The sequence below is a fragment of the Sarcophilus harrisii genome, chromosome 4 (assembly GCF_902635505.1).
Source record: "Sarcophilus harrisii chromosome 4, mSarHar1.11, whole genome shotgun sequence".
Taxonomy (NCBI): Eukaryota; Metazoa; Chordata; class Mammalia; order Dasyuromorphia; family Dasyuridae; genus Sarcophilus; species Sarcophilus harrisii.
Window position 1 is genome coordinate 424,685,860 of NC_045429.1, and position 13,300 is coordinate 424,699,159.

Here is a 13,300-nt window from a genome sequence, read left to right on the forward strand (position 1 = left end):
GCAGGGCTAGAGCAGAGGCCACCAACGGCCCGATTATAGAAGTGACCAAACCAAAGGCCAGTGAGCAAGACTCATCTTTAATTTGCTCCCCTTTGAGTTGGCCAGCCAGCAGGGCTTTGGCCAAAGTTATTTACAGTTTCATTGTACAGTATTTACAATAGGATGCTGAACACAGCATCACAGGAAGGGAGATAAAAGAGAGCTGAGAGACAGAAGCCATTACCACGAACACAGGAGTGAAGACAGAAAAGGGAAAGTCAACAGGAGGTGAGATAACAGAGGAGGGAGAAAACCCAACTGGCTAAAGTGACACCATGGGAAAAGGGCCGGGAGGAGAGGACACTCTCCAACAGGAGACCAAAGCTCTCCATCTGCACAGAAAGGGGAATGGCTAAGGCATAATGGATCTCTCCTTCCCTCAAGGAAAATATAGCTAATAACTAAATACTGGATGGAGAATGAGAAAGAATTTAACGAGTTTCCAAAACAAATCTGAGACTGGAAAAACAGTAAGATAACCATCCATGTTTGGAACAGTGGTTTTTTTTTTCTTCTTCTTTCTCAATGGGGGAATGGGAGGGAGAGAAGGAAGATTTTTATTGATTGAAAAAAATAAAATTTAATTTAAAAATAGAAGACTTAAAAGACATAAAGAATCAGTACAGTAAGAAAGGAAGAGAGTTATCCCATTGAATCCAAGGGCCATCCTTTCCCCCCACTCTTCATCTGTAATTTTCCAAACTTGAGTTTTAACTAAAAGGAAAGACAGGGTGACAATGGAACAACAGAAAGAACCTGCCCTCTCTCCTCATTCCTGGCTCAGATTCTCTTCCACCCTAACATTTTAGTTTTAGGGCTTGAGTCGGAGCCAGGGACAGAGTAGAGTAAGGATAGATAAGATGGAAGACACCAGACCACATAGCCCCACAACTCCAGGGCCACAACGCCACAGGCCCAGCTTGTCCAGTGGGATGAAGAGGTCGCAAGTATTTCTGACCACATCCAGCAGGAGGGGGGGATGGCCTCGTAGCACCCGGGCGAGGAGAAGAACTCGAAGCCGAAGCTGCAGGGCCAGATGGGGCAGACTGCCTCTTGGGTCACCCCCGGATTCGCCACCTCCCAGGTTCCCTGCTGTCGACACCTTCGGTCGACGCCAACAAGCCGAAGACTCCTGCTCCATTAGTAGTCGTATCTCATAGGCATCACGGCTCAAATTCATGATGAGGGAAAATAAGTAATACCTGAAACAGAGGCACAGGATAGAAAGGATCAGTTAGATAGAGGGAAATCAGAGCTCAGTGCCCCAGGGGAGCAGGTAGTAAACTTACTTTGCAAGAAAATCACATCAGATAATCCTTAACATATGCCTTTTCCCCATTATGGAATGCTTTCTTTCAAGTTCCTCTCTACTTTTAAAACCTTACTCCAAATTTAGAAAACTTTTCAATAATAATCTCACCTAATTTGGTTCATTGCTATCCTCAGAATTTATAGGTATTTAATAGATGTTGACATAACTGAATTTAAAACCTTAAGGTGAAGGACTTCATCCCTTCTTGTATCTACTCAATAGCATTTGGTATAGTGCTATAGGTGTGGTAGACACTCAAAAATAGTGATTCTTACTGGTACTTCCACACTCAGTCTCTACATTGGCTAATAACGAGGAGAAGTCTGAGAAGAGAGAAGGAATAAGGTGAAAGGCAGACATATGGAAGCAATTAAGACCAGAGACTGAGGACAGGGACAGTGAGAAATGAAAGGCAAAGGGCAATATCATAACCAAACTACACTACCCCCAATTTTTGACTCAATCTGGGATTTCATCAGTTTAAAAAAATCATTGTAGTGAAGATCAATGTAGATCTGCCCTTTCTCTACAACTTCTACCTTACAGAGCTGCCTGAGCACTGAGTAACCTGCAGGGCCTAGGTCACACAGCCAGTGTGTCACAGGCAACATTCATATCCAGGTTTTCTAGGCTCAAGGTCACTTTGAGGTGCCATAAAACCTAGTGTCTTATATTTCATAATAGTAGACATTTTAGGCATTGCCTCAACTTGAAAAGAACTTTATACATATTATCTTTTTTCAATCTCATAAAAAATTCTTTTAAGTAAACAGTATTATTGTCCCTGTTGTTACAGTTGAGCAAGCTGTGGTTCAGAGGTCCGATGACTTGTACACAGTTGTAAGCAGTAACAGTCACAGCAGGATTTGAATCCAAGACTTCAGACTCAAGAGTCCAGTACTCTATACCTTCCCCTTCACACACACAGTGGCAGAGATGTGCTATCTGGGGGGGCCAGCTCTTACCAAAGGCTTATTTCTCAAGGTCTTACAGAGTCCCCAAGTGAGATGAAGTCCAAGGGCAGAGGGGTCTCTAACCTGAATGAACGCTGGGCCCACTTCTCCTGATCCACGAGGGGTGCCAACCCAGCCTTTCCAGCCCACAAGACATTGTCACAGGCGAAGTACAGGGCTCGATTGAGATGGCTGACAGTGATGCAGAATCGAAGGACGACATCTGACAGATGCACAGCCCGTTTGGCCGACTCAAGGGCATCTGCTGAGTTACCCAGGCGAAGAACTGGATGGGAAAAGGGCAAAGGGACAGATGAGACAGGTGAGGCACATGCAGCAAATAAGGAGAGAGACGAACAAGACAGTCACAGGTAGACAAAATAAGATGGAGGACCAAGTGTGCCAGCGAGCAAGCAATGCTTAGACAAAAGCAAGGGGCAAGTGGAGGGCTGAGGCAGACAAGTTTAGTTTCTTCATCTTTGAAAACCTCAAACTCTAACGATATCTCCATTTCCCTTTGGTTAAGAGGTTTAACCCCTCCCCCATTCCTCTCCTTCCAAACTCCTGCTTGTACTTTGTTTCCTGCGCCTCAATTATGAAACAAGAACAAAGGAGTAAAGATGGCTAGAAGAGCATTCTTAATCAAACAAGGGAGAATGGTGATCATAAAAGTTAAAGTAGGTCATTCCAATTACATAAAACTGAAAAGTTTTTGCATGAACAATATTGTTAAAAGTAGAAGAGAAGCTATTGACTGGAATAAAAAAATCTTTGCAACACAAAGCTCTGATAAAAGTAGCATACAGGAGACAAATAGGGAATTGATATAAATATAGAAGAACCATTACCCAACAGATAAGCGGTCAAAGGATATGAAGAGGCAGTTATCAAAAGAAGAAATTCAAGTTATCAACAAGAATATATGTATTCCAAATCTCTAGTAAGAGAAAGAATGACTAATTAAAAAATACAGGGCCATCTCACAATCAGACTGGTAAAGGTGACAAAAGACAAAAATGGTAAATAGTTTGTAAAAAAAAAAAAAAACAGGCACACAAGTCTACTGTTGGTAGAGCTTTGAACTGGTCTGTGTTAGAAAACAATTTGGTATTCTAGCAAACAAGTCACTAACTTGCATGTGCCCTTTAATCCAGTGATACCAGGCCTAGATATACATACCAAAGAGGTTAAAGTCACAGGGAAGACTCCATTCATACAAAAATATTTATAACAGCACTTTTTTGTAGTAGCCAAAAAAATGGAAGAAAATGAGTCTGCGGATGAGAGAATAGCTGAACTGGACGTAAAGAATGTAATACTTCAAAAAAGTATTACTTTACTGTAACAAAATCAAAGATGAAGAATTTGCACAAACTTGGGAAGACTCCCATTAACTGAGACAGTATGAAGTCAGGTCACTGAAATGATATTTGATGAGGTCTTGGGAAACTAGGTGGGGTTGGCGGAGAGAGCCCAAAGTACTGATAAGAGCAAGCAGAGAAGGGCACTGAGCGGGATCACCTCAACCTCACAGAGCCACTCCCCTACAAATCTGTCCACGGCCTATGCCATCTCTGCCTGACCCCGTTTGGCTTAGCCTGCCAAGTGTTCGGCCTCTGGGTATCTTTCTCCTTTTTTTTTTTTTAATTTATTTATTTTTTATAGTAACTTTTTATTGCCAGAACCCATGCCAGGGTAATTTTTTTACATTATCCCTTGCACTCACTTCTGTTCCGATTTTTCCCTCCTGCCCTCTCCCCTCTCCCCTAGACGGCAGGCAGTCTTACACATGTTAAACATGTTGCAGTATATCCTAGATACAATGTATGTGTGCAGAACCAAACAGTTTTCTTGTTGCACAGGAAGAATTGGATTCAGAAGGTAGAAGTATGGCTATCTTTCTCCTGATAGCTAACTACCTCTTTTAGGGTGTTAAGTACTCTAAGGATTTAGGCTGCCCCTCCCCAGCATGCTCCCCTTGGGGCATATTCCCTTTCTCCTGGTTAGCCGAGTCCCACTGGGGAACTGAGCTTTTCCACCGTCATTGTTAAAACCCTTTCCTTGCTGGCTAAAGCTCCTCAACGTTTGGCATATACCTCGGCCTCATCCCTGTTGTGAAGCACAACTAACAACTGTAATACTCTCATCACTGACTGACAGGAGGCCCGCGACCCTGAGAGGGGGGGGATGGAATAAACCAGCACGGCCAGGCACGAATAAGGTCATGGTTTGTTTTGCTGGGACCACACATTTACGAAGAGATCTTGGGTGAAGGCCCCGGGAGGGCCGAGAAGGGAGGTCGGGGCAGTCCCGAGGAGGGCTCGGCCACTCACGCTTTCGGCCCAGGCTCAGATGGCCCTCCAACTGCCGGATCTGCTTCTGGAGCTCAGGGCTTGCCCCGTGTTTCTGCAGCGCGTGGCCCAGGAGGGAACAGGCGTACTGGGCGGCCCTGGGGGAAGGAGAAAGGGGCGGGGGTGGGGAGAGGCTGGCGGCAAGGCCCGCCCGCCTCCCCGCTCTGCCCCGCGGGGCGCAGCCCAGCGGGGGATGACAGGGAGGGGGGGTGGAGCGCTGGTCGGGGAGAAGGGAATGGGCTCCAAGCTGGGCCCAGGTGGGAGTGCTCAGCCGCGGGCCGAGGGAGCACGGGGACTCCCGGGGGGCGGGGCGGGGCGGGACTGCGGGTGCCCTCCTCCCACCACTGGAGCCCAAGCCCGCTCCGCCCCCTGCGCCGCGGCCGAGCCGGCTCCTTTCCTCCTCCCCGCCCCCAACTCCTCCAGGATCACGTGGGCACGAGACCGCCTCCCCCCCTCCCGCCCCCCAGGCCCGGCAGCGAACAGTAGGACCGGTAGCGAACGGGCAGTTCCCAATGGAAGCCCGCCGCGCCGCCACCCACCCACACGCACACATACAGACCCCTCCCACACACACAACGAGCAGGGTCCGAGCCCCCCACGGAGGGGAGCCTGGCTATCGGAATCTCCACCCGTCTGTCCTCCCCTCAACCCATGCCTCAGTTTCCCCATCTGTCCTGCGGGCGGAAACGATTCATCCCCTCACAACTGGCCCCGCGCACTCGCTTCGGGGTCGGTCTCTCCCGGCCTCCGTACCCGGGGCTGACCCTTTCTGACCCCCGTAGCCCGAGCTGACCGCAAAGGCGTCTGCCCCCGCTCGCGCCCCCGACCCCGACCGCACCTGCACAGGCGCTCCCGGGCTTGGCTCTGGGCGCTGAAGCGGACCCAGGCGTCCATCCCGGCGGCACCAAGGTCCACTCACTGGCTCTGTGGCCTCGTCCTGCCCGGTTGGGCCCGGGATCCTTCCCCCTTCCCACGCCCACCTCCGCAGAGCCCGACGGCACCGCGCGAGGGACAAACTGGGGAGCGAAGCAAAGCGCGCGGAGGCCCCGCCCCTCGGCTCTGATGCCGGGCGGAGACCTGCCGGGGCCCGGCATCTCCGCCGGCACTTCGGCTGCTCCCTGAGAGTCAAGCGCGGCCGGAGTCTCGGTCATTCCCACAGATTCTCCCGCGCCACAGGGACGGGGACGGCTCCCAGAGCCGTCCGGGGGCCCCTGCAGCCGCCGCAGGCTTTAAATGTACGGCTCCCAGGAAGAGAGGGCGGGGCCGAGGGGGCGGGGGCTGGCTGGGGGCGGGGCCGCGAGAGGCTGGCGCGCCGAACAGCAGCCGCAGTGACCTCCAGCCGCGGAGCGGGCGCTGTGCGGCTGCATTCCCGCGACGGGATATCCGAGAGCCCTGGGTCAGCCCGGCCTGGCCGCGGAGCCGGGAAGCCCCCGCTGCGGGCCGGACGAGTGGACCCTGAGCTCTGGAAAACTGGGCGGCGCGGGACACGCGACAACTCCCCGGGGCAAAGATGGGCAGGGTCCCGGAGGCTGACCGCGGATGCCGTCGGAGACCGCGATGACCGGCGTCAGCCCCTGGCCTGGCGGGGGAAGGGATGGGCTGCGCGAGTTGGCGGCTTTCCCCCTGCAGCTATGTCCGCGGGCAATGACACAGGCTGGGGCTCTTCCGTGGGAGAGGAGGCCTGGGCGGGGACGGGGGTCGAGGTGGAGGAGTCTGCGCTTCCCACCTTCTCCACCGCGGCCAAGGTCCGAGTAGGAGTGACCGCTGCCCTGTTCCTGTCATCGGCCGCGGGGAATCTGGCGGTGCTGTGGTCCGTGACACGGCCGAGATCCAGCCGACTCCGCCCCTCCCCGGTCCGCCGACTTTTTGGCCACTTAGCCGCTGCAGACTTGCTGGTCACTTTCGTGGTCATGCCGCTGGACGCTGCGTGGAATGCCACCGTCCAGTGGCTCGCCGGAGATGTGGCGTGCCGAATACTCATGTTCCTGAAACTGCTGGCCATGTACGCGGCTGCTTTTCTGCCTGTGGTCATTGGACTTGACCGCCAGGCTGCTGTGCTCCATCCTCTCGGACCCCGAGGGGGTGGGCGGAAGCTGCTGGGGACGGCCTGGGGGCTTAGTTTTCTGCTTGCGCTGCCCCAGGTGAGTGACCAAAGGAACGGGACCCGGAGGAGTCCAGGTATTCATCTACCTTGGGAACTCGCGGAAAAGATCTCTTACCGCCTCCGGTAGCTTTCATTTACACTCCCATTTGCATAAAATTGACACGCAGTTGCCCCGCCCACCCCTTGAAAGTCTATCCGCTCAAGTCCGTTTATCCTTTTTCTCTCACCTTCGCGTGGGTTCAGGAAACCCGTTTTTTCTCCTCTCACTTTTCCTCTAGCTCCACCGGTAACGAGGAGCGGCTATAGCAGCTAGAAATAAGAACGTGAAGGGAAGGAGGGAAGTTCATTGAAATCTTGATACGTAAATTTATGGTGCATAGCTGAACCTGAATGCTTCAGACCTTTCTGAAGATCATATCTGAAATCAACTTGGGAGCTTTAAAAGTTGGGGAGGGGGTGACTAAACAAAGCAAAAAGACCCCTTAGCCAAAATAAATAAAATTGGTTAACCAGCTTCTACTTGCGGATAGACCAGAAAAAAGTTAGGATTCTTCATTTTAGAAGGAGTCTGAAAAAAAAAAAAAACTCATTTACAAATACTGCACTTTAAGATTAAGAGAATACTTATTTGAATCTCACAGCAGCCCTGAGTTAGGTAGTGCATTCGATGTTTATTAACACATGCATGCTGAATGAATCTTCCCATTTTACAAGAAGGGAAAGTAACGCTCAGAAGTATTAAGTTGATTTCCTCTAGTTCACACAGCCAATAAATGAAAAGCCTGAACAAACATCCAAGTTTTCTGATTCTAAACTAGTGCTATTTTTACTGTGGTAAAGGGATTTAAATCTACAAAATCATTAAAAGTCACTAATTTCCAAAATCTAGAAACTAGGTGGCATCTCAGATCTTGCAAGGATAATGGGAATACTGAAAGCAATTCTAATTATGGCTTTAAGACAAGTACTTTGCTTTTGAGTAGTCAGCATTCCAAATAAATCCTTAATTGTAAAGAAATCCATTGCTACAACAGGAGCAAATAGTGTTTTTTTCTTTTTTATAAAGCCAAACTTACTTATGTACTGTAATTACCAACAAATCAATCATAGTAATTTTAGAGGGAGAAATAGAATAGCAAAAGGGGATGTTTTGTCAGTTCCAAGGTACCTGGATAATTGTTAGAGGGTTTTTTTTTTTTTTTTTTTGCTTTAAGTTTTAAATAATTTTTAAATAAAATTTGACATTTAAAAATGTGTTGGTGTTTTAGAGTTTAATATGTATATGATGTTAAAAGTAATTAAAATGATTACTTCCTTACATTTATTAAGTTTCCAGGTGCCTGCGACATTTAGAAGGAAGGGGGCAAAGGGGATTATGCAGGTATTGAAAGATTTCTTCTAACTTGATGTGACTTTGGGTAAGTCACTTTACCTCTGGATCTGAATTGCATCCTCTATAAAATGAAGGCGTCAGCCTAGTCTCTAAAGTCCCTTCCTGCTGTAGGATTATATGAATCTTTTGATTGTGCAGAGAAAAGACTAAAAATCCTAGGATAATTGTGGGCAAATTTAGTTGCTTTGGATTGCTTGGAGCCTTGATCTACTTTTAGAACATGGAGAAGGGTTAAACTTGAGTTCATTCAGATTTACCCCAAATACTTTTCTACATACTCACCAGCTATAGAAGGAACTGATATTGTTTGTAAAACTTGTGGGTTTTCATTTTCAACTTATTGAAGGGTTAGATCTCTGATCATTTGACTCTCTCCCCATATTGTCCTCTTTTAAGGTTATTTTTTGAACTTTTGAAGAAGGCAGAATAATGAAACTGAATAGTCAGGGGAAAAAAGAATAATCCATTTTTTAGGTTTGTTTTTGCATTGATTACATAATTTAATGCCTACAACTGTCCTGTAAATACCCTAGGTTTTAATTTGCTGGTCTGAGTCAACCCTTAATTTTCTTCTCAGCTATGCCACTGAGATTATGGGCAAGTGTTATTAATTTGTGCTACTTATTTCAGTTGTTTTGAGGGGAGTGATTTGGTGATTTAAAAAAAAAAAAAGTTGATATTACATATCAATTTACAATTTACTTTCCTTTTAAACCCCATGAGCTAGAAGGTAGTTATTAGTCTTGTTTTACATTCAACAATCTGAGAGGTTCTGATCTGTCCAAAGGTTTATGTGAGCAGGAGGAAGGGGAGATGGACATACTCGTTTATAGCTATTATCATTTTACATCTGAGGCAGAGAGGTTGTGATTTGCTGGGGGCCACATGGCCAATTAAGTGTTAGAGGCTGGGTTAGCATTTGAACAAATTTGTATATTAACTTGTAGATAGAATGGAAATTCTGTCTTCTGATCCCTGGTTCAGTGTCCCCTCATGACTTTAACAATTTTCTACTTCTCCATATCCAGTCAGTTCAGAATAGATCAAAGTTCCAAGCAACTGATAACACTTCAGCTACTGACTATCCTCCCCTATGTGATATTTCCCCCCTTTCTGCTGAAACTGCCTCCAAACATGACTTCAATTATTCCTTTAAGTGGCAGATACTTTTGCTTCCAGTTGCTGGGGTGAAAGCCAACAACCCTGGAGTCTCCAAACAAAAACATACAAATAAGCCAACACAGCATCTTTTTTAAATGTCAATTTTTATTAATACTTTCAATATTTACAATAGACAAGTTCTTGCTCAAACATCTTGGTGAATAGATCAACTGCTTAAGTGGGTTTCTGAACAGCACCCTATTTATACAATATTTCTTGTTCAAACAGAATTTATTTTGTCCACACAGTGAGTATTAGCACCATGGGTTGTTGGCTAGATGGCTAAAAAGGGAAAAAAAAGCCCTCCTCATATGGTCAGATTGTATTAAAACAATACAGCCAAGTTTGTGAACACACAAGCCTCTAAATAGATGGTTATGCTCCAGCTAGTTTCTGCTGTGATTGGCATCATGGATATTGCTGCCCTAACCAACACTACCCCTGTAAGGTCGGGTGAGGGGGTGGCAGCGGGGAATCTTATGACCTAAGAAGGTGGAAGTCTCTTGTTTTGTACTCCACCCATTTCAGCTGTTCCTGTTTCATACTGTCCGCCGTGCTGGCCCAGTCCCCTTCATTCAGTGTGTCACCAAAGGAAGCTTCAAGGCCCGATGGCAAGAAATCGCCTATAACCTCTTCACCTTCTGTGGGCTCTTCCTGATACCTCTGATAGCCATGGCCATCTGCTATGGCCGGATTGTATTCAGTGTGTCCAGACACCGAACAGGGAAAAGGGAGCATGGTGAGACTCCAATTCCTAGAGCCTAATCCTCATTTCCCAATCTCCACCATGAAAATCTCCCTGCCTTTAGCTCATAGTGAGATCCTTATCACAAAAGTATTCTTTCACTTCAGCCCATTGCTATGGGGGAAATCAGTCAAGTCCAAAAAGGCCTAATTGTATCTGGTCCTTCTTTGAAACCCAGGTCCACAGGGTTTTAGCAGATGATGGTACATGTCACCCACCACCATCTCCCTTGACCCTGGGTAAGGGTTAGAGTGGAGGGGAAAGGATTGGGGCTGGTTAACTTTATATTCTAAAGCAGTACCCCATACTCTGGCCTGAAGTCCCTCCCTCAGCATGTGTCACCTCTCTAAATTCCATCTGGAAAGGTGATTCATATCCTCAGTGAGGTGTTTGTGCATGTACAAGGACAATAGTATTCATATGAGCTTCAAAAAGAACTGCAATATACATCTATCCATCTGCCTCTTTCCATCAGCTTGCCTCATGCTCACCTAGTGCCTAGAAAGGGAATTGACAATTATTCATCTCTAACTCCCCAGCCCCTGCTGGTCAGTTCGATCTTCGCCGTTCCTTTGACAATCGTCCCCGCGTTCGGCTTCGGGCCCTTCGACTATCCTTACTTGTCCTGCTGACCTTCGTTATCTGTTGGACACCTTACTACCTGCTGGGTCTGTGGTACTGGTTCTCTCCCAGCATGCTAAGCAATGTCCCTCCCAGTCTCAGCCACATTCTGTTCCTCTTTGGTCTCCTCAATGCTCCCCTGGACCCTTTACTCTATGGGGCCTTCACCCTTGGCTGTAGGAAAGGGCACCAGCAACTTGGTTTAGATTCTTCCCGGGGGCAAAGGAGTTCTTGGAGAGTCCCTCAAAAAGCAGTCCAGGCACCTAGGCAGCTGGAAGTGAGCACTGAGGTTAGTGGGAAGACAGGAAAAATGGAGGAGACATCTCTATAACTCTTGCTGAGATCCTTTTTCTTCACTCTATCCCCAGGCTTCCAACCACAAAATTTTTAAAAGTTAACTTTTTTTTTTTTTTTTTAAATCCCTACCATGTCCCTATAGCCACTCCCATTCCTCAACCACCCATCCCAGCCAAACAGAAAACATGGAGGGCACAAAAGAGTCTCCTGGGTGGAGGAGATTCTTCTTCCACCCCTAGTAAGGGAAAGAGTAAGAACATTCTAGGCTTCAGTAATTCAATACTTGAGAGAATATCATTGATATTCCTCTAATTGTTATAGCACATTTTACTCCCTTAGCTGGAAGAATGGGTTTTTACTACTTAAAAGAGTCAGAAAAAGCCTGTGTTGCCTCCCTAGCTTTTTACCTTATATGTTTGACTCTCACATGTAGAAAAGAAAACTAAACTGTTTATTCACAACGCAAAAGAAACACTTAAAGAGGCGGAAGAATAAATCAGAGTCCCATCCCAGGGCCTTTACTCCAAGGCTGGATGTGGATAAACTGATCCTCTGGAGGGAACAACATCTGAGCAGGGCTGTCAGCGCCGCCGCCGGTCTGGACTCCTGCTCCGCCTTCGGCCACCTCTTCAAAGGAAAGGAAGGAGAGTCAGTCCATCAGGATGACTAGATCATGAACCCAATATTGTTCTGCTTTTCTCATCTGCCTACGTCCAACCCCTTGCTCCTTCCTTACCTCCTTTTGCCTTTGGGTGGCCCTCGAACAAAACACCAGTCCACACTTATTGGCTGCCCCATCATATCCTGGCCATTGAGTCCCTCCATGGCTGCCTGGGCCTCTTTGTAAGTTTCATATTCTACTAGCGTGTAACCCTTGGGGAAAGAGGAAAAAAACCATCAGACCTCCCACAGCCACCCAAAGCATGGTGGGGGATCCTGGCATTCCTCCTCAACCCTAAACTCGGAGGAGCATCTCGCACACCAGGCCTGTAAGTTTCCCTTTAATGAATGCACTGCATGAACCGACCCCGACTGTGTTCCTGTCGTTTGTTACGAGGTCTGCTCCGCAGCCTATGACTAAGTTTCGGGGATGCGCCGTGGGGGGGTTGCCCAGCCCGCAGCTGCACAAACTGCCCCCTTACTTTGAGGTACCCCGTGCGCCGGTCCAGGTTGAGGTGGATATTCTTGATTTCCCCATACTCGGCAAATTTGTCGTGAATGTCTTCTTCCGTGGCCTCCTCGTGTACGCCGGTCACAAAGAGAATCCAGCCCTCCACCGCTGGGGGTCAGAGCACCAAAGAGGGGAGCGTCAGAGCCTAAGCGGCTCCCCCGACGCCCCGCCCCCTCCCCAGGGGTTGTCCCTCCCCCCTCCTGTCACTCACAGCGCTGAGGCCCGGGCTCGTCTCCATCCTGCTCCACACTGTCATAGTCCTCCCGCATTCGGGCCCGGGACCCTTCCTCTGTAAGCACAGGCAGCGGGTTTGAGAAAAGCAGCTGGGCCTTCCCGCCGCCCAATGCGGATCCCGCGCCCTCCTATCCCGGCCTCACCTGAACCGAAGCCTCGGCCCTTGCGTTTCTTGGCCTTTTCCTTCAGTTTGTGAATACTCTCTGGAGGGAGGGAAGGGCTGGGTCAGGGAAGGCAGACCGAGCTCCGCCTGGGAATGGGGCGCGGGGCCTCCCACGGCTAAGGCCGGTGGCCCGGCCGCCCTCCCCCCGGGGCTGCCAAGGAAGACAGACTTGCCTCCCAACATCTCCCCATCCGAGGCCCGGCCCCTCGCGCCCTCTGCCCACCCGCTCCGCACCGTCCCCATCCTCGTCCATGGCGAAATCTTCGCCTCCGGCCTCATGAAGATCCAGTACGTCTGCCATTTTGCACAGTTCTCGGGCTGCTCCGAGCGGTTCTGCAGCAAGGCAATGTGGGAAACAATGGCCGGGGAAAGAAACGCCCCACGAGTTGTTGTTGACTGCTCGGGTGGCCAATGAGATGGCTGCAGTCTAAGATTCTCTCTTCTCTTTGGTCGAGAGGCGGCACGCGTACGTAAGTCCAGCAGCCTCCGGGGTGGAGGATTGGGAGAGGCGGGATCCCGAGGAGAGGGTTTCCGGGGAAGGAGGGCTGGCGAGCAGATCACGTGGTTGGGACGGGACGGGGCCCCGGCCGCGCCTGCGCCTGCGGATCCCTGGGCCCCGCCCTCCTCCTCAGACTTCAAGTTCTTGACGGCTGGAGTTTGCCCGCCTTCCGCGGCTCGGGGCACCGCCGGCTTCTTTTGTCTTTTCTGCGGTTCTTCGCTTGGTGGCGCTCTCCTTTCTTCTTCCTGAAAGATCCG

General features: G+C 49.1%; 3 protein-coding genes across 3 annotated transcripts; 1 reads left to right on the plus strand and 2 right to left on the minus strand.

The window, feature by feature from the left end:
- Nucleotides 1-58: 58 nt before the first annotated feature.
- PEX11B (peroxisomal biogenesis factor 11 beta) lies at nucleotides 59-5,630 on the minus strand. The gene is made up of 4 exons (XM_003769858.4): nucleotides 5,494-5,630; nucleotides 4,638-4,753; nucleotides 2,389-2,590; nucleotides 59-1,241 (listed from the first exon to the last, which is right to left on the minus strand). The coding sequence occupies exons 1-4, from the start codon at nucleotides 5,547-5,549 to the stop codon at nucleotides 851-853; spliced, it is 765 nt and encodes a 254-aa protein (XP_003769906.1). The 5' UTR covers nucleotides 5,550-5,630; the 3' UTR covers nucleotides 59-850.
- Nucleotides 5,630-11,088, plus strand: LOC100925975 (gonadotropin-releasing hormone II receptor). The gene is made up of 3 exons (XM_003769892.4): nucleotides 5,630-6,796; nucleotides 9,842-10,052; nucleotides 10,598-11,088. Exons 1-3 carry the CDS (start codon nucleotides 6,287-6,289, stop codon nucleotides 11,008-11,010), a joined length of 1,134 nt encoding a protein of 377 aa, XP_003769940.2. The 5' UTR covers nucleotides 5,630-6,286; the 3' UTR covers nucleotides 11,011-11,088.
- A 316-nt stretch (nucleotides 11,089-11,404) lies between these two features.
- On the minus strand, nucleotides 11,405-12,944 carry RBM8A (RNA binding motif protein 8A). The gene is made up of 6 exons (XM_003769859.4): nucleotides 12,779-12,944; nucleotides 12,525-12,584; nucleotides 12,359-12,436; nucleotides 12,119-12,255; nucleotides 11,713-11,849; nucleotides 11,405-11,603 (listed from the first exon to the last, which is right to left on the minus strand). The coding sequence occupies exons 1-6, from the start codon at nucleotides 12,843-12,845 to the stop codon at nucleotides 11,558-11,560; spliced, it is 525 nt and encodes a 174-aa protein (XP_003769907.1). The 5' UTR covers nucleotides 12,846-12,944; the 3' UTR covers nucleotides 11,405-11,557.
- Nucleotides 12,945-13,300: the final 356 nt, after the last annotated feature.